This window comes from Oncorhynchus mykiss, chromosome 22 (assembly GCF_057628025.1).
Source record: "Oncorhynchus mykiss isolate SJ-2025 chromosome 22, ASM5762802v1, whole genome shotgun sequence".
NCBI classification, from domain to species: Eukaryota; Metazoa; Chordata; class Actinopteri; order Salmoniformes; family Salmonidae; genus Oncorhynchus; species Oncorhynchus mykiss.
In genome coordinates this window covers 2,668,657-2,684,798 of record NC_143043.1, presented here as the reverse complement: position 1 = coordinate 2,684,798, position 16,142 = coordinate 2,668,657, and the positions used below count along the sequence as shown (strand labels likewise).

At 42.8% G+C, this 16,142-nt stretch overlaps 1 protein-coding gene across 20 annotated transcripts in view; it reads right to left on the bottom strand.

Moving 5' to 3' along the window:
• The window catches only part of mycbp2 (MYC binding protein 2), a 316,135-nt gene that overhangs the window by 176,440 nt on the left and 123,553 nt on the right, over positions 1–16,142 (bottom strand). For 15 of the 20 annotated variants that reach the window (XM_090215106.1, XM_090215110.1, XM_090215108.1 and 12 more), the window contains exons 17-18: positions 14,537–14,647; positions 4,838–4,957 (exon numbers count right to left, since the gene is read on the bottom strand). In XM_090215106.1, the coding sequence (XP_090071232.1) occupies positions 4,838–4,957; positions 14,537–14,647 (231 nt within the window). The remainder of the gene's footprint in view (positions 1–4,837; positions 4,958–14,536; positions 14,648–16,142) is intronic. The other 5 variants (XM_021578605.3, XM_090215109.1, XM_090215112.1 and 2 more) reach the window with 1 other exon arrangement.

Sequence of the window (16,142 nt, the reverse complement as noted above, 5' to 3'; positions counted from 1 at the left end):
TGGTGGAGAGGAGGAGGGGTATCTAAAGTGGAGTATATATACTGGTAGTGGTGGAGAGGAGGAGGGGTATCTAAAGTGGAGTATATATACTGGTAGTGGTGGAGAGGAGGAGGGGTGTCTAAAGTGGAGTATATATACTGGTAGTGGTGGAGAGGAGGAGGGGTGTCTAAAGTGGAGTATATATACTGGTAGTGGTGGAGAGAAGGAGGGGTGTCTAAAGTGGAGTATATATACTGGTAGTGGTGGAGAGGAGGAGGGGTGTCTAAAGTGGAGTATATATACTGGTAGTGGTGGAGAGAAGGAGGGGTGTCTAAAGTGGAGTATATATACTGGTAGTGGTGGAGAGGAGGAGGGGTGTCTAAAGTGGAGTATATATACTGGTAGTGGTGGAGAGGAGGAGGGGTATCTAAAGTGGAGTATATATACTGGTAGTGGTGGAGAGAAGGAGGGGTGTCTAAAGTGGAGTATATATACTGGTAGTGGTAGAGAGGAGGAGGGGTGTCTAAAGTGGAGTATATATACTGGTAGTGGTGGAGAGGAGGAGGGGTGTCTAAAGTGGAGTATATATACTGGTAGTGGTGGAGAGGAGGAGGGGTGTCTAAAGTGGAGTATATATACTGGTAGTGGTGGAGAGGAGGAGGGGTGTCTAAAGTGGAGTATATATACTGGTAGTGGTGGAGAGGAGGAGGGGTGTCTAAAGTGGAGTATATATACTGGTAGTGGTGGAGAGGAGGAGGGGTGTCTAAAGTGGAGTATATATACTGGTAGTGGTGGAGAGGAGGAGGGGTGTCTAAAGTGGAGTATATATACTGGTAGTGGTGGAGAGGAGGAGGGGTATCTAAAGTGGAGTATATATACTGGTAGTGGTAGAGAGGAGGAGGGGTGTCTAAAGTGGAGTATATATACTGGTAGTGGTGGAGAGGAGGAGGGGTGTCTAAAGTGGAGTATATATACTGGTAGTGGTGGAGAGTCTAAAGTGGAGTATATATACTGGTAGTGGTGGAGAGTCTAAAGTGGAGTATATATACTGGTAGTGGTGGAGAGGAGGAGGGGTGTCTAAAGTGGAGTATATATACTGGTAGTGGTGGAGAGAAGGAGGGGTGTCTAAAGTGGAGTATATATACTGGTAGTGGTGGAGAGGAGGAGGGGTATCTAAAGTGGAGTATATATACTGGTAGTGGTGGAGAGAAGGAGGGGTGTCTAAAGTGGAGTATATATACTGGTAGTGGTGGAGAGAAGGAGGGGTGTCTAAAGTGGAGTATATATACTGGTAGTGGTAGAGAGGAGGAGGGGTGTCTAAAGTGGAGTATATATACTGGTAGTGGTAGAGAGGAGGAGGGGTATCTAAAGTGGAGTATATATACTGGTAGTGGTGGAGAGGAGGAGGGGTATCTAAAGTGGAGTATATATACTGGTAGTGGTGGAGAGGAGGAGGGGTGTCTAAAGTGGAGTATATATACTGGTAGTGGTGGAGAGGAGGAGGGGTATCTAAAGTGGAGTATATATACTGGTAGTGGTGGAGAGGAGGAGGGGTATCTAAAGTGGAGTATATATACTGGTAGTGGTAGAGAGGAGGAGGGGTATCTAAAGTGGAGTATATATACTGGTAGTGGTGGAGAGGAGGAGGGGTGTCTAAAGTGGAGTATATATACTGGTAGTGGTGGAGAGGAGGAGGGGTGTCTAAAGTGGAGTATATATACTGGTAGTGGTGGAGAGGAGGAGGGGTGTCTAAAGTGGAGTATATATACTGGTAGTGGTGGAGAGGAGGAGGGGTATCTAAAGTGGAGTATATATACTGGTAGTGGTAGAGAGGAGGAGGGGTATCTAAAGTGGAGTATATATACTGGTAGTGGTGGAGAGTCTAAAGTGGAGTATATATACTGGTAGTGGTGGAGAGGAGGAGGGGTGTCTAAAGTGGAGTATATATACTGGTAGTGGTGGAGAGAAGGAGGGGTGTCTAAAGTGGAGTATATATACTGGTAGTGGTGGAGAGGAGGAGGGGTGTCTAAAGTGGAGTATATATACTGGTAGTGGTAGAGAGGAGGAGGGGTGTCTAAAGTGGAGTATATATACTGGTAGTGGTGGAGAGAAGGAGGGGTGTCTAAAGTGGAGTATATATACTGGTAGTGGTGGAGAGGAGGAGGGGTGTCTAAAGTGGAGTATATATACTGGTAGTGGTGGAGAGAAGGAGGGGTATCTAAAGTGGAGTATATATACTGGTAGTGGTGGAGAGGAGGAGGGGTGTCTAAAGTGGAGTATATATACTGGTAGTGGTGGAGAGGAGGAGGGGTGTCTAAAGTGGAGTATATATAGTGGTAGTGGTGGAGAGGAGGAGGGGTATCTAAAGTGGAGTATATATACTGGTAGTGGTGGAGAGTCTAAAGTGGAGTATATATACTGGTAGTGGTGGAGAGGAGGAGGGGTGTCTAAAGTGGAGTATATATACTGGTAGTGGTGGAGAGGAGGAGGGGTGCCTAAAGTGGAGTATATATACTGGTAGTGGTGGAGAGGAGGAGGGGTATCTAAAGTGGAGTATATATACTGGTAGTGGTAGAGAGGAGGAGGGGTATCTAAAGTGGAGTATATATACTGGTAGTGGTGGAGAGGAGGAGGGGTATCTAAAGTGGAGTATATATACTGGTAGTGGTGGAGAGGAGGAGGGGTATCTAAAGTGGAGTATATATACTGGTAGTGGTGGAGAGTCTAAAGTGGAGTATATATACTGGTAGTGGTGGAGAGAAGGAGGGGTATCTAAAGTGGAGTATATATACTGGTAGTGGTGGAGAGGAGGAGGGGTGTCTAAAGTGGAGTATATATACTGGTAGTGGTGGAGAGAAGGAGGGGTGTCTAAAGTGGAGTATATATACTGGTAGTGGTGGAGAGGAGGAGGGGTGTCTAAAGTGGAGTATATATACTGGTAGTGGTGGAGAGGAGGAGGGGTATCTAAAGTGGAGTATATATACTGGTAGTGGTGGAGAGGAGGAGGGGTGTCTAAAGTGGAGTATATATACTGGTAGTGGTGGAGAGGAGGAGGGGTGTCTAAAGTGGAGTATATATACTGGTAGTGGTGGAGAGGAGGAGGGGTGTCTAAAGTGGAGTATATATACTGGTAGTGGTGGAGAGGAGGAGGGGTGTCTAAAGTGGAGTATATATAGTGGTAGTGGTGGAGAGGAGGAGGGGTATCTAAAGTGGAGTATATATACTGGTAGTGGTGGACAGGAGGAGGGGTATCTAAAGTGGAGTATATATACTGGTAGTGGTGGACAGGAGGAGGGGTATCTAAAGTGGAGTATATATACTGGTAGTGGTGGAGAGGAGGAGGGGTGTCTAAAGTGGAGTATATATACTGGTAGTGGTGGAGAGGAGGAGGGGTGTCTAAAGTGGAGTATATATACTGGTAGTGGTGGAGAGGAGGAGGGGTGTCTAAAGTGGAGTATATATACTGGTAGTGGTGGAGAGGAGGAGGGGTGTCTAAAGTGGAGTATATATACTGGTAGTGGTGGAGAGGAGGAGGGGTGTCTAAAGTGGAGTATATATACTGGTAGTGGTGGAGAGGAGGAGGGGTGTCTAAAGTGGAGTATATATACTGGTAGTGGTGGAGAGTCTAAAGTGGAGTATATATACTGGTAGTGGTGGACAGGAGGAGGGGTGTCTAAAGTGGAGTATATATACTGGTAGTGGTGGAGAGGAGGAGGGGTATCTAAAGTGGAGTATATATACTGGTAGTGGTAGAGAGGAGGAGGGGTATCTAAAGTGGAGTATATATACTGGTAGTGGTGGAGAGGAGGAGGGGTATCTAAAGTGGAGTATATATACTGGTAGTGGTGGAGAGAAGGAGGGGTATCTAAAGTGGAGTATATATACTGGTAGTGGTGGAGAGGAGGAGGGGTATCTAAAGTGGAGTATATATACTGGTAGTGGTGGAGAGAAGGAGGGGTGTCTAAAGTGGAGTATATATACTGGTAGTGGTAGAGAGGAGGAGGGGTGTCTAAAGTGGAGTATATATACTGGTAGTGGTGGAGAGGAGGAGGGGTGTCTAAAGTGGAGTATATATACTGGTAGTGGTGGAGAGAAGGAGGGGTGTCTAAAGTGGAGTATATATACTGGTAGTGGTGGAGAGGAGGAGGGGTATCTAAAGTGGAGTATATATACTGGTAGTGGTGGAGAGGAGGAGGGGTGTCTAAAGTGGAGTATATATACTGGTAGTGGTGGAGAGGAGGAGGGGTGTCTAAAGTGGAGTATATATACTGGTAGTGGTAGAGAGGAGGAGGGGTGTCTAAAGTGGAGTATATATACTGGTAGTGGTGGAGAGAAGGAGGGGTGTCTAAAGTGGAGTATATATACTGGTAGTGGTGGAAACATGTCTTGGTCTGAATACAGCTGTGTCGACCCTTTGGGAAGAATTAAACTTCCGTGAGTTATTTACTCTGAAAAATTAGAACCTAACACTAGCCACACTACAAACTTCATTTTACCAAGTTCCTGTGAAGCAATTGTAAGTCTGCCACAACATGCCCAAGACTCATTAGCAATGGTTAGTTTGTGTTTAATTTCATTGAGTATCAAAACACAATTCTCTCAAATAGTTTGAATGGGGAATTGAGCTTCCCGGGAAAATGTTGACCACGGAAACAACAGTAACAATAGGGGCGGGGCTTAGTGAAGGGTCAATTCCTTGAACTGTTTCTATTGAAATACCTTTATGACCTGTGGCTATTTGATATGTGGCCAGAAGACACTCATCAACACAAACAGTCTTCCTCTTGAGATCAAACACAACCGAAAAAGAGATCAAAGAAGCAAGAAGTGAATGACAGGAAGTGGCCAGGGGACCTACCTGAATGGTGGAGGCCGCAGCTGACCTGCACAGCTGTCATCTCGCAGTCGAAAAGCACCGCCCCCGGGGGGTAAGTGGTGATCTTACTGGCGTCCTTCTCCCCTCGCTCGCTGCTCCCGTCTGCAAAGGTGAACAGGCCGTCAGTCAGGTGGAGAGAGGGAAGGATGGAGCAGGCAGGAGAGATACAGAGGGGGTAGGGATTAAGAAAGAGGGAGAGAACTCTGTTTGCAGCTTCAGAGATGGGTGTCTCAGGACCGGGAACACTGACAGTCCTGGGGAAGCTGAAATGAGCAAGTGATTCCAAGAAAAAAAGGAGATAAGGAAGAAAAGGCAATGAAAGCATGTGAAAAGGTAAAAAAGGTAAAAACTCAAAATCTCAAAAAGGGCAGGACTTTAGGGGTTGTTAAGGTTGCTCCATGTTCAATTTCAATGTGGTGTATCACTTGCAGGTGCTTGTGACACCTAACTACACAGCAACAGAATCCAGGGCTTAGTCCAGTTCTTTCCAGCTGCATTTACTTAGTTCTGAAAATACTGTCATATCTGTTCTGTCTAGAAGTTGAAACTAACATTACTTTAGTTCCAAGAGGAGTGCAAAATAGGGGTAAAAGAACACACCATCTCCCCTTGATGCTCAACCTATATAGTAGCATAATATCCTATATTTGACCTTCAAAATCAAATGTAATCAAATGTTATTTGTCACGTGCCGAAAACAACATCTGTAGAAGCCCTTAACCAACAAAGCAGTTAAGTAAAAAGTAGATAATAAAAAAATAAAAACAAAAAATAATTAAACAGCAGCTGTAAATAACAGTAGTGAGGCTATATACAGGGGTTACTGGTACAGAGTCGATGTGGAGGTTATATACAGGGGGTACCGGTACAGAGTCGATGTGGAGGTTATATACAGGGGTTACCGGTACAGAGTCAATGTGGAGGCTATATACAGGGGGTACCGGTACAGAGTCAATGTGGAAGCTATATACAGGGTGTTACAGTACAGAGTCAATGTGGAGGCTATATACAGGGTATTACGGTACAGAGTCAATGTGGAGGCTATATACAGGGGTTACCGGTACAGAGTCAATGTGGAGACTATATACAGGGGTTACCGGTACAGAGTCAATGTGGAGACTATATACAGGGGTTACCGGTACAGAGTCAATGTGGAGGCTATATACAGGGCGTTACGGTACAGAGTCAATGTGGAGGCTATATACAGGGTGTTACCGGTACAGAGTCAATGTGGAGGCTATATACAGGGTGTTACAGTACAGAGTCAATGTGGAGGCTATATACAGGGCGTTACGGTACAGAGTCAATGTGGAGGCTATATACAGGGGTTACCGGTACAGAGTCAATGTGGAGACTATATACAGGGGTTACCGGTACAGAGTCAATGTGGAGACTATATACAGGGGTTACCGGTACAGAGTCAATGTGGAGACTATATACAGGGGTTACCGGTACAGAGTCAATGTGGAGGCTATATACAGGGTGTTACCGGTACAGAGTCAATGTGGAGGCTATATACAGGGGTTACCGGTACAGAGTCAATGTGGAGACTATATACAGGGGTTACCGGTACAGAGTCAATGTGGAGACTATATACAGGGGTTACCGGTACAGAGTCAATGTGGAGGCTATATACAGGGGGTACCAGTACAGAGTCAATGTGGAGGCTATATACAGGGGGTACCAGTACAGAGTCAATGTGGAGGCTATATACAGGGGGTACCGGTACAGAGTCAATGTGGAGGCTATATACAGGGGGTACCAGTACAGAGTCAATGTGGAGACTATATACAGGGGTTACGGTACAGAGTCAATGTGAAGGCTATATACAGGGGGTACCAGTACAGAGTCAATGTGCGGGGGCAGAGGTTAGTCGAGGTAATTGAGGTAATATGTAACATCAAATCCAATTTTATTTGTCACATGCTCCGAATACAACAGCTGTAAACCTTGCAGTGAAATGCTTACTTACAACCCTTAACCAACAATCCAGTTATGAAAAAAACTAAAAGAAAGTCAGAGATAAGAAAAACAAATAATAAAAGAGCAGCTGTAAATAACAATAGCTAGGCTATATACAGGGGGTACCGATACAGGGGGTACCAGTACAGACTCAATGTGCGGGGGCACAGGTGTCAATGTAATTCAGGCAATACAGTTGAAGTCTGAGGTTTACATACACTTGGTAGTGTATGAAGTCATTAACACTAGTTTTTCAGCCACTCCACAAATTTATTGCACTAAGTTGACTGGGCCTTTAAACAGCTTGGAAAATTCCAGAAAATTATGTCATGGCTTTAGAAGCTTCCGATAGGCTAATTGACTCATTTGAGTCAATTGGAGGTATACCTGTGGATGTGTTTCAAGGCCTACCTTCAAACTCAGTGCCTCTTTGCTTGACATCACGGGAAAATCAAAAGAAATCAGAAAATACCTAAAAAAAACATTGAAAAAGACTGTAGACCTCCACAAGTCTGGTTCATCCTTGGGAGCAATTTCCAAACGCCTGAAGGTACCACGTTCATTTGTACAAACAATAGTACGCAAGTATTAACACCATGGGACCACGCAGCCGTCATACCGCTCAGGAAGGAGACACGTTCCGTCTCTTAGATATTTAAAAAAATATTTCACCTTGATTTAACCAGGTAGGCTAGTTGAGAACAAGTTCTCATTTGCAACTGCGACCTGGCCAAGATAAAGCCAAGCAGTTTGACACATACAACCACACAGTTACACATGGAGTAAACCAAGGTACAGTCAATAATACAGTAGAAAAATCTATATACAACATGTGCAAATGAGGTAGGATAAGAGAGGTAAGGCAATAAATAGGCCATGGTGGCGAAGCAATTACAATATAGCAATTAAACACTGGAATGGTAAAATGTGCAGAAGATGAATGTGCAAGTACAGATACTGGGGTGCAAAGGAGCAAGATAAAAAAATAAATACAGTATGGGGATGAGGTAGATTGGATGGGCTATTTACAGATGAGCTATGTACAGGTGCAGTGATCTGAGAGCTGCTCTGACAGCTGGTGCTTAAAGCTAGTGAGGGAGGTAAGAGAGTCTCCAGCTTTAGTGATTTTTGGAGTTTGTTCCAGTCATTGGCAGCAGAGAACTGGAAGGAGAGGTGACCAAAGGAAGAATTGGCTTTGGGGGTGACCAGTGAGATATACCTGCATGAGCGCGTGCAGCTATGGTGACCAGTGAGCTGAGATAAGGTGGGACTTTAACTAGCAGACACTTGTAGAGGACCTGGAGCCAGTAGGTTTGGCGACGAGTATGAAGCGCGGGCTAGCCAACGAGAGAGTACAGGTCGCAGTGGTGGGTAGTATATGGGGCTTTGGTGACAAAACAGATGGCACTGTGATAGACTGCATCCAATTTGTTGAGTAGAGTGTTGGAGGATATTTTGTAAATTACGTCGCCGAAGTCGAGGATCGGTGGGATGGTCAGTATTACGAGGGTATGTTTGGCAGCATCAGTCAAGGATGCTTTGTTGTGAAATAGGAAGCCGATTATAGATTTAATTTTGGATTGGATATGTTTAATGTGAGTCTGGAAGGAGAGTTTAGTATTTTATTTTATTTTTACCCCTTTTTCTCCCCAATTTCGTGGTATCCAATTGTTTAGTAGTTACTATCTTGTCTCATCGCTACAACTCCCGTACGGGCTCGGGAGAGACGAAGGTTGAAAGTCATGCGTCCTCCGATACACAGCCCAGCCAAGCCGCACTGCTTCTTAACACAGCACGCATCCAACCCGGAAGCCAGCCGCACCAATGTGTCGGAGGAAACACCATGCACCTGGCAACCGTGGTTAGTGCTCCAGTGTTGCCTGCCTCGAAGCGAGCATAGAAGTAATTCAGCTCATGTCACTGGGCAGCTCGCGGCTGTGCTTCCCTTTGTAATCTGTAATAGTTTGCAAGCCCTGCCGCATCCGACGAGTGTCGGAACCGGTGTAGTACAATTCAATCTTAAGTGACATGCTTCAGAAAATCCACCCTCCCTTAGTATTTTTTCTACCCAAAGTCAATACCTAGACATTCCCCTGCTCTCAATCTCAGAACCATCAATTGAGGGGGAGAAATTAGGGTAGAAGAGGGAAAGATCTTAGTATAGAACTATTTGAATGGGTAAACCAGTTTGACATATTATTAATCCTGATTAAGAATAGAGAGATGAATCTCTTTTACATCTTCCATCTGTATTTTCCTCTTCAACATCTTAAAGCTGCAATGTGTAACTTTTTAGGCTACCCGACCAAATTCACATAGAAATGTGAGTTAAATAATTGTCACTCTCATTGAAAGCAAGGACCGGTGGATCTATTCTATGTGCACTATTTATGTTTCCAGTTACAGGTCGTTTTTGCGTCTTTAAGTTTTGGTTTTTGTACACCAGCTTCAAACAGCTGAAAATACAAAATATTTAGTTACTGAAAATATACAGTATTTCACAGGGTTTTAGCTGATACAATGATTATCTACACTATAGATTGCTTGTCTTGTCAAACTAAAATTAGGAGAACTACTAGAATTTTAACAACCACGAAATGGTGGAGCATATTGCACCTTTAATTTGTTGCTTCCAAATATAACCACAGGGAACAGACACAATCTATTTATACCAATTAGTTATTATCCATGAAGGATATTTTAAAATGTGCCCTGTTCAGATAAAATAAAAATTGTGGATTATTTAATTTGTTACTATAAATACTAATTTGAAAGCCTGCACCGATCAATGTCTAGGATAACATAAAATAGGCGCAATTGGTGTCGGAAGTCTAGCCGTCACTTCTCTTCTCTCCTCTCTATTCTATCCCATAATAGTCTGCTTGTTGTTTGAGGCTAGGCACTTTGACAACGCCTGCTGTTTCACATGCATCTAATTCTGCTGTATCAGTCGACGGCCACTGCAAGAAATCTACTCTGCTGCTTAGAGAGATGATCAATCGAGTTGGACTGTGATATAGATTTCTCTATAACACAAGTAGTGTCGCCGTCCAAGGACTCTAGTGCCAAAGCAGTAGAAGAATGAACATAGACTCCCAATTGTTTCTTATTCTCTGCACCAGAGATGCCCCAGAGAGAGGAAACCTATTTAGAACGGGACTTTAATTAAAAGGGGCAGATCAAAAAAATTGCAAAGCTGTCACCACCACACTGTTTCAGTAAACAGCTGGAGGAGGGGGCTAGAGAAATGTAACCACTGTCAAATTCATAGACAGAGCTATGGATGCATGGACTGACCATCCCTGAGATCAAAATTATAGTCCTAACCATGTTTTGAAGCTATACAGTGTTTGTTTACAATTGCATCGTTTACAAACGAGTAGAAAAAGCTTATATTTTCAGTTCTGATGAGGTTAGACAAATGATGCATTTATAAGTTGATTCTTGAAGAATATAATGGCTATACACTGCATATCATGAATTTAAAATAACATTTTTTTGTAGCAATCGCATTGTTGCAATCACATTTAAAGGAGCTGTCCTAGAGAGGAAATGCACATTTAGGTTCCAACTCCAAAGAATGATGAAGGCATCTTGTACATATTCACGAATTGGGTGTGGAAATTTCTACGTAATTTCTATTTCTACGTATCAACAAATAGGGCACTGACAGGTGGCAGCGTAGCTAACTAGCATGCTAACCTTATCTACATTTGGGAAGTATTCAGATAACTTGACTTTTTCCACATTTTGTTACATTACCTTATTCTGAAATTGCTTAAATTGTTATACCCCCCCTCATCAATCTACACACAACACCCCATAATGACAATGCACATTTTTGTTTACATCATGTACAGTTTGGCAAAAAAGTATTTAGTCAGCCACCAATTGTGCAAGTTCTCCCACTTAAAAAGATGACGCCTGTAATTTTCATCATAGGTACACTTCAACTATGAGAGACAAAATGAGAAAAAATTATCCAGAAAATCACATTGCAGGATTTTTAATTAATTTATGTCCTGCGTTGCATATAATTAATGCGTTGCCTGTTAATTTATCATCGAATCACAGCCTACTTCAACCTCGCCAAACGGGTGATGATTTAACAAAAGAGCATTCGCGAAAAAAGCACAATCGTTGCACCAATGTACCTAACCATGAACATCAATGCCTTTAAAATCAATACACAAGTATATTTGTCACTTCTCTCTCACTTTTCAGTGCAAGCAGAGTCAGGGTATACACAGCAGGCCGACTGGTGGACAGAGCTGTTCATGACTTAAAGCCTATCAACTCCCGAGATTAGGCTGGCAATACTAAATACTATGTCCCTATAAGAAAATCCAATAGTCAAAGGTATATGAAATACAAATGGTAGAGAGAGAAATAGTCCTATAATTCCTATAATAACCACACCCTAAAAATTAACTGGGAATATTGTAGACTCATGTTAAAAGGAACCACCAGCTTTCATATGTTCTGAGCAAGGAACTTAAACGTTAGCTTTTTTACATGGCACATATTGCAGTTTTACTTTCTTCTCAAACATTGTGTTTTTGCATTATTTAAATCAAATTGAACATGTTTCAATATTTATTTGAGACTAAATTGACAATTTTATTTATGTATTATATTAATTTAAAATTAAAATTGTTCATTCAGTATTGTTGTAATTGTCTATATATATATATATATATATTTGTAATATATATTTGTAATATTGACAATTACAACAATACTGAATGAACACACACACACATACATACACACACACACATATATACACACACACATATATATATATACACACACACAGTGCCTTGCGAAAGTATTCGGCCCCCTTGAACTTTGCGATCTTTTGCCACATTTCAGGCTTCAAACAAAGATATAAAACTGTATTTTTTTGTGAAGAATCAACAACAAGTGGGACACAATCATGAAGTGGAACGACATTTATTGGATATTTCAAACTTTTTTAACAAATCAAAAACTGAAAAATTGGGCGTGGAAAATTATTCAGCCCCTTTACTTTCAGTGCAGCAAACTCTCTCCAGAAGTTCAGTGAGGATCTCTGAATGATCCAATGTTGACCTAAATGACTAATGATGATAAATACAATCCACCTGTGTGTAATCAAGTCTCCGTATAAATGCACCTGCACTGTGATAGTCTCAGAGGTCCGTGAAAAGCGCAGAGAGCATCATGAAGAACAAGGAACACACCAGGCAGGTCCGAGATACTGTTGTGAAGAAGTTTAAAGCCGGATTTGGATACAAAAATATTTCCCAAGCTTTAAACATCCCAAGGAGCACTGTGCAAGCGATAATATTGAAATGGAAGGAGTATCAGACCACTGCAAATCTACCAAGACCTGGCCGTCCCTCTAAACTTTCAGCTTATACAAGGAGAAGACTGATCAGAGATGCAGCCAAAGAGGCCCATAATCACTCTGGATGAACTGCAGAGATCTACAGCTGAGGTGGGAGACTCTGTCCATAGGACAACAATCAGTCGTATATTGCACAAATCTGGCCTTTATGGAAGAGTGGCAAGAAGAAAGACATTTCTTAAAGATATCCATAAAAAGTGTCGTTTAAAGTTTGCCACAAGCCACCTGGGAGACACACCAAACATGTGGAAGAAGGTGCTCTGGTCAGATGAAACTTTTTGGCAACAATGCAAAACGTTATGTTTGGCGTAAAAGCAACACAGCTGAACACCCCATCCCCACTGTCAAACATGGTGGTGGCAGCATCATGGTTTGGGCCTGCTTTTCTTCAGCAGGGACAGGGAAGATGGTTAAAATTGATGGGAAGATGGATGGAGCCAAATACAGGACCATTCTGGAAGAAAACCTGATGGAGTCTGCAAAAGACTTGAGACTGGGACGGAGATTTGTCTTCCAACAAGACAATGATCCAAAACATAAAGCAAAATCTACAATGGAATGGTTCAAAAATAAACATATCCAGGTGTTAGAATGGCCAAGTCAAAGTCCAGACCTGAATCCAATCGAGAATCTGTGGAAAGAACTGAAAACTGCTGTTCACAAATGCTCTCCATCCAACCTCACTGAGCTCGAGCTGTTTTGCAAGGAGGAATGGGAAAAAATGTCAGTCTCTCGATGTGCAAAACTGATAGAGACATACCCCAAGCGACTTACAGCTGTAATCGCAGCAAAAGGTGGCGCTACAAAGTATTACCTTAAGGGGGCTGAATAATTTTGCACGCCCAATTTTTCAGTTTTTGATTTGTTAAAAAAGTTTGAAATATCCAATAAATGTCGTTCCACTTCATGATATTGTCCCACTTGTTGTTGATTCTTCACAAAAAAATACAGTTTTATATCTTTATGTTTGAAGCCTGAAATGTGGCAAAAGGTCGCAAAGTTCAAGGGGGCCGAATACTTTCGCAAGGCACTGTATATATATATATATATTATATATAGGCCGATTAATTGGTATCAGCTTTTTTTGGTCCTCCAATAATCGGTATGGGCGTTGAAAAATCATAATCGGTCGACCTCTACTGTCAACTGTGGGACCTTATATAGACAGGCATGCCTTTCCAAATCATGACCAATCAATTGAATTTACCAAAGGTGGACTCCAATCAAGTAGTAGAAACATCTCAAGGATGATCAATAGAAACAGGATGCACTTGAGCTCACTTTTGAGTCTCATACAAAGGGTCTAAATACTTATGTAAATAAGTAAAACCTGTTTTCACTTTGTCATTATGGGGTATTGCGTGTAGATTGATTAGGAAAACATTTAATTTAATCAATTTTAGAATAAGGCTGTAACGTAACAAAATGTGGAAAAAGGACTAAGGGTATGAATACTTTCCGAATGCAATGAAGCTATCTTGCTAACCTTATCTTTTTGTTGCATTTTTTTATTTTTATACAGCCTATTCAAAAGACGAGGCAGCTGGCTTCATGGCTGGTTCTGGAGCTGGATTTGTCACAAGCATTGATTTAGAGAAAACTTTGCCACACATAGAAACCACTGTCTCGAAGGCCAGCATCCCGGAGTCGCCTCTTCACTGTTGACGCTGAGACTGGTGTTTTTTGCGGGTACTATTTAATGAAGCTGCCAGTTGAGGACTTGTGGTGTGTGTTTCCAAAACTAGAGACTAATGTACTTGTCCTCTTGCTCAGTTGTGCACCGGGGCCTCTGAATATAATGATTTTTGTGTCATATCATAGGAAAAGACACCGCATTCACACGTATTTGCACAAAGTGGGCCGTTTGGATTTGTCACTTCAAGCCCAAATATATGATACTTTGACTAAAACATTGACTTATTGACTTAAATCGTTACGCAACATCATGGGTAAGCTCTGGCCATCATCTTTCAGCTCAAAAAGTGGATCACAAAGGCACAATAACAAATTATGGGAAACGGGGTCAGAGTACTGAATGGTCTATTGAAAATAGAAGAAAGAGTGAGTTCTGATAACCATTCCACTGTCTTCCCCTGCCCATATTCTTCATAGCCCCACACAGCTATCATACCAATCAGGTCACTCCCCCAATCAACACACACACACACATACCCTCAACCACCAAACCCTTACCTGCCGAAATTCAAACCCACACCCACCACTGTAACCATGCTCAATATTTGATCCTCTGCATTTTCTGTTCTCCAAACAAAAACACACACACACACACACACACACACCTTCCCCTAACCCCTCCTAGCCCAAACCTTGTCCCTCCTCCAGCCGGTGTCGACGGTTGATCCGCTGGCGTTTCTCCTCCTGCCGGATCTGTATGTGCTCCTGGATGTTGACTCCTGGTGGGGGAGGGACAGGCACAGCTGAAACACACACCAAAGAGAGAACCAGGTGGAGGAGACAACACATAACATGGATGAATGATGGTGGGAGGAGACATGGAGAAGCGATGCGTCTGTACATTTGCCTTGAAACTGATATGAGGTTATTTTACTGTTTCAATAGACTCAAAATCCTAACCAAATCCCACTTTCTCACTATTTTTTCACATGACTAATTCAGTGTGGCATTCCTCCTAATAGAAAGGCACCTGGCCCGGTTAAAAAATCCTCCCAGAAATAACTTCCATTTCGCATTAACACTGGAGTGATAGATGTGCAGATGATGTACCGGTAGAGATACTTAAAAAATATGGGGATGAGGTAGGTTGGGTGGGCTATTTACAGATGTGCTGTGTACAGGTGCAGCGATCGGTGAACTGCTCTGACAGCTGAAACTTAAAGTTAGTGAGGGAGATATGAGTCTCCAGCTTCAGTGATTTTTGCAATTCGTTCCAGTCATTGGCAGCAGAACACTGGAAGGAAAGGAGGAGTTGGCTTTGGGGATGACCAGTGAGCTGAGATTAGGCAAGGCTGTACCTAGCAGAGACTTATAGCTGACCTGGAGCCAGTGGGTTTGGCGACCAATATGAAGGACAAGCCGACTAGAGCATACAGGTCGCAGTGGTGGGTAGAATATGGGACTTTGGTGACAAAACGGATGGCACTGTGATCGACTGCATCCAATTTGCTGAGTAGAGTGTTGGAGGCTATTTCGTAAATGACATCGCCGAAGTCGAGGATCGGTAGGATGGTCAGTTTTACGAGGGTATATTTAGCAGCATGAGTGAAGGAGGCTTTGTTGTGAAATAGGAAGCCGATTCTAGATTTAATTTTGGATTGGAGATGCTTAATGTGAGTATGGAAGGAGAGTTTACAGTCTAACCAGACACCTAGGTATTTGTAGTTGTTCACATATTCTAAGTCATAGCTGTCCAGGGTGGTGATGCTAGTCAGGCGGGCGGGTGCGGGCAGCGATTGGTTGATGAGCATGCATTTCGTTTTACTAGCATTTAAGAGCGGTTGGAGGCCACGGAAGGAGTGTTGTATGGCATTGAAGCTCATTTGGAGGTCAGTTAACACAGTGTCCAAAGAAGGGCCAGAAGTATACAGAATGGTGTCGTCTGCGTAGAGGTGGATCAGAGAATCACCAGCAGCAAGAGCGACATCATTAATATATACAGAGAAAGTAATCGGTCCGAGATTTGAACCCTGTGGCACCCCCATAGAGATTGCCAGAGGTCTGGAGAAAAGGTCTTCCGATTTGACACACTGAACTCTGTCTGAGAAGTAGTTGGTGAACCAGTCGAGGCAGTCATTTGAGAAACCAAGGCTATTGAGTCTGCCGATAAGAATGCATTGATTGTCGAAAGCCTTGGCCAGGTCAATGAAGACAGCTGCACAGTACTGTATTTTATCGATGGCGGTTATGATATCGTTTAGGACCTTGAGCGTGGCTGAGGTGCACCCATGACCAGCT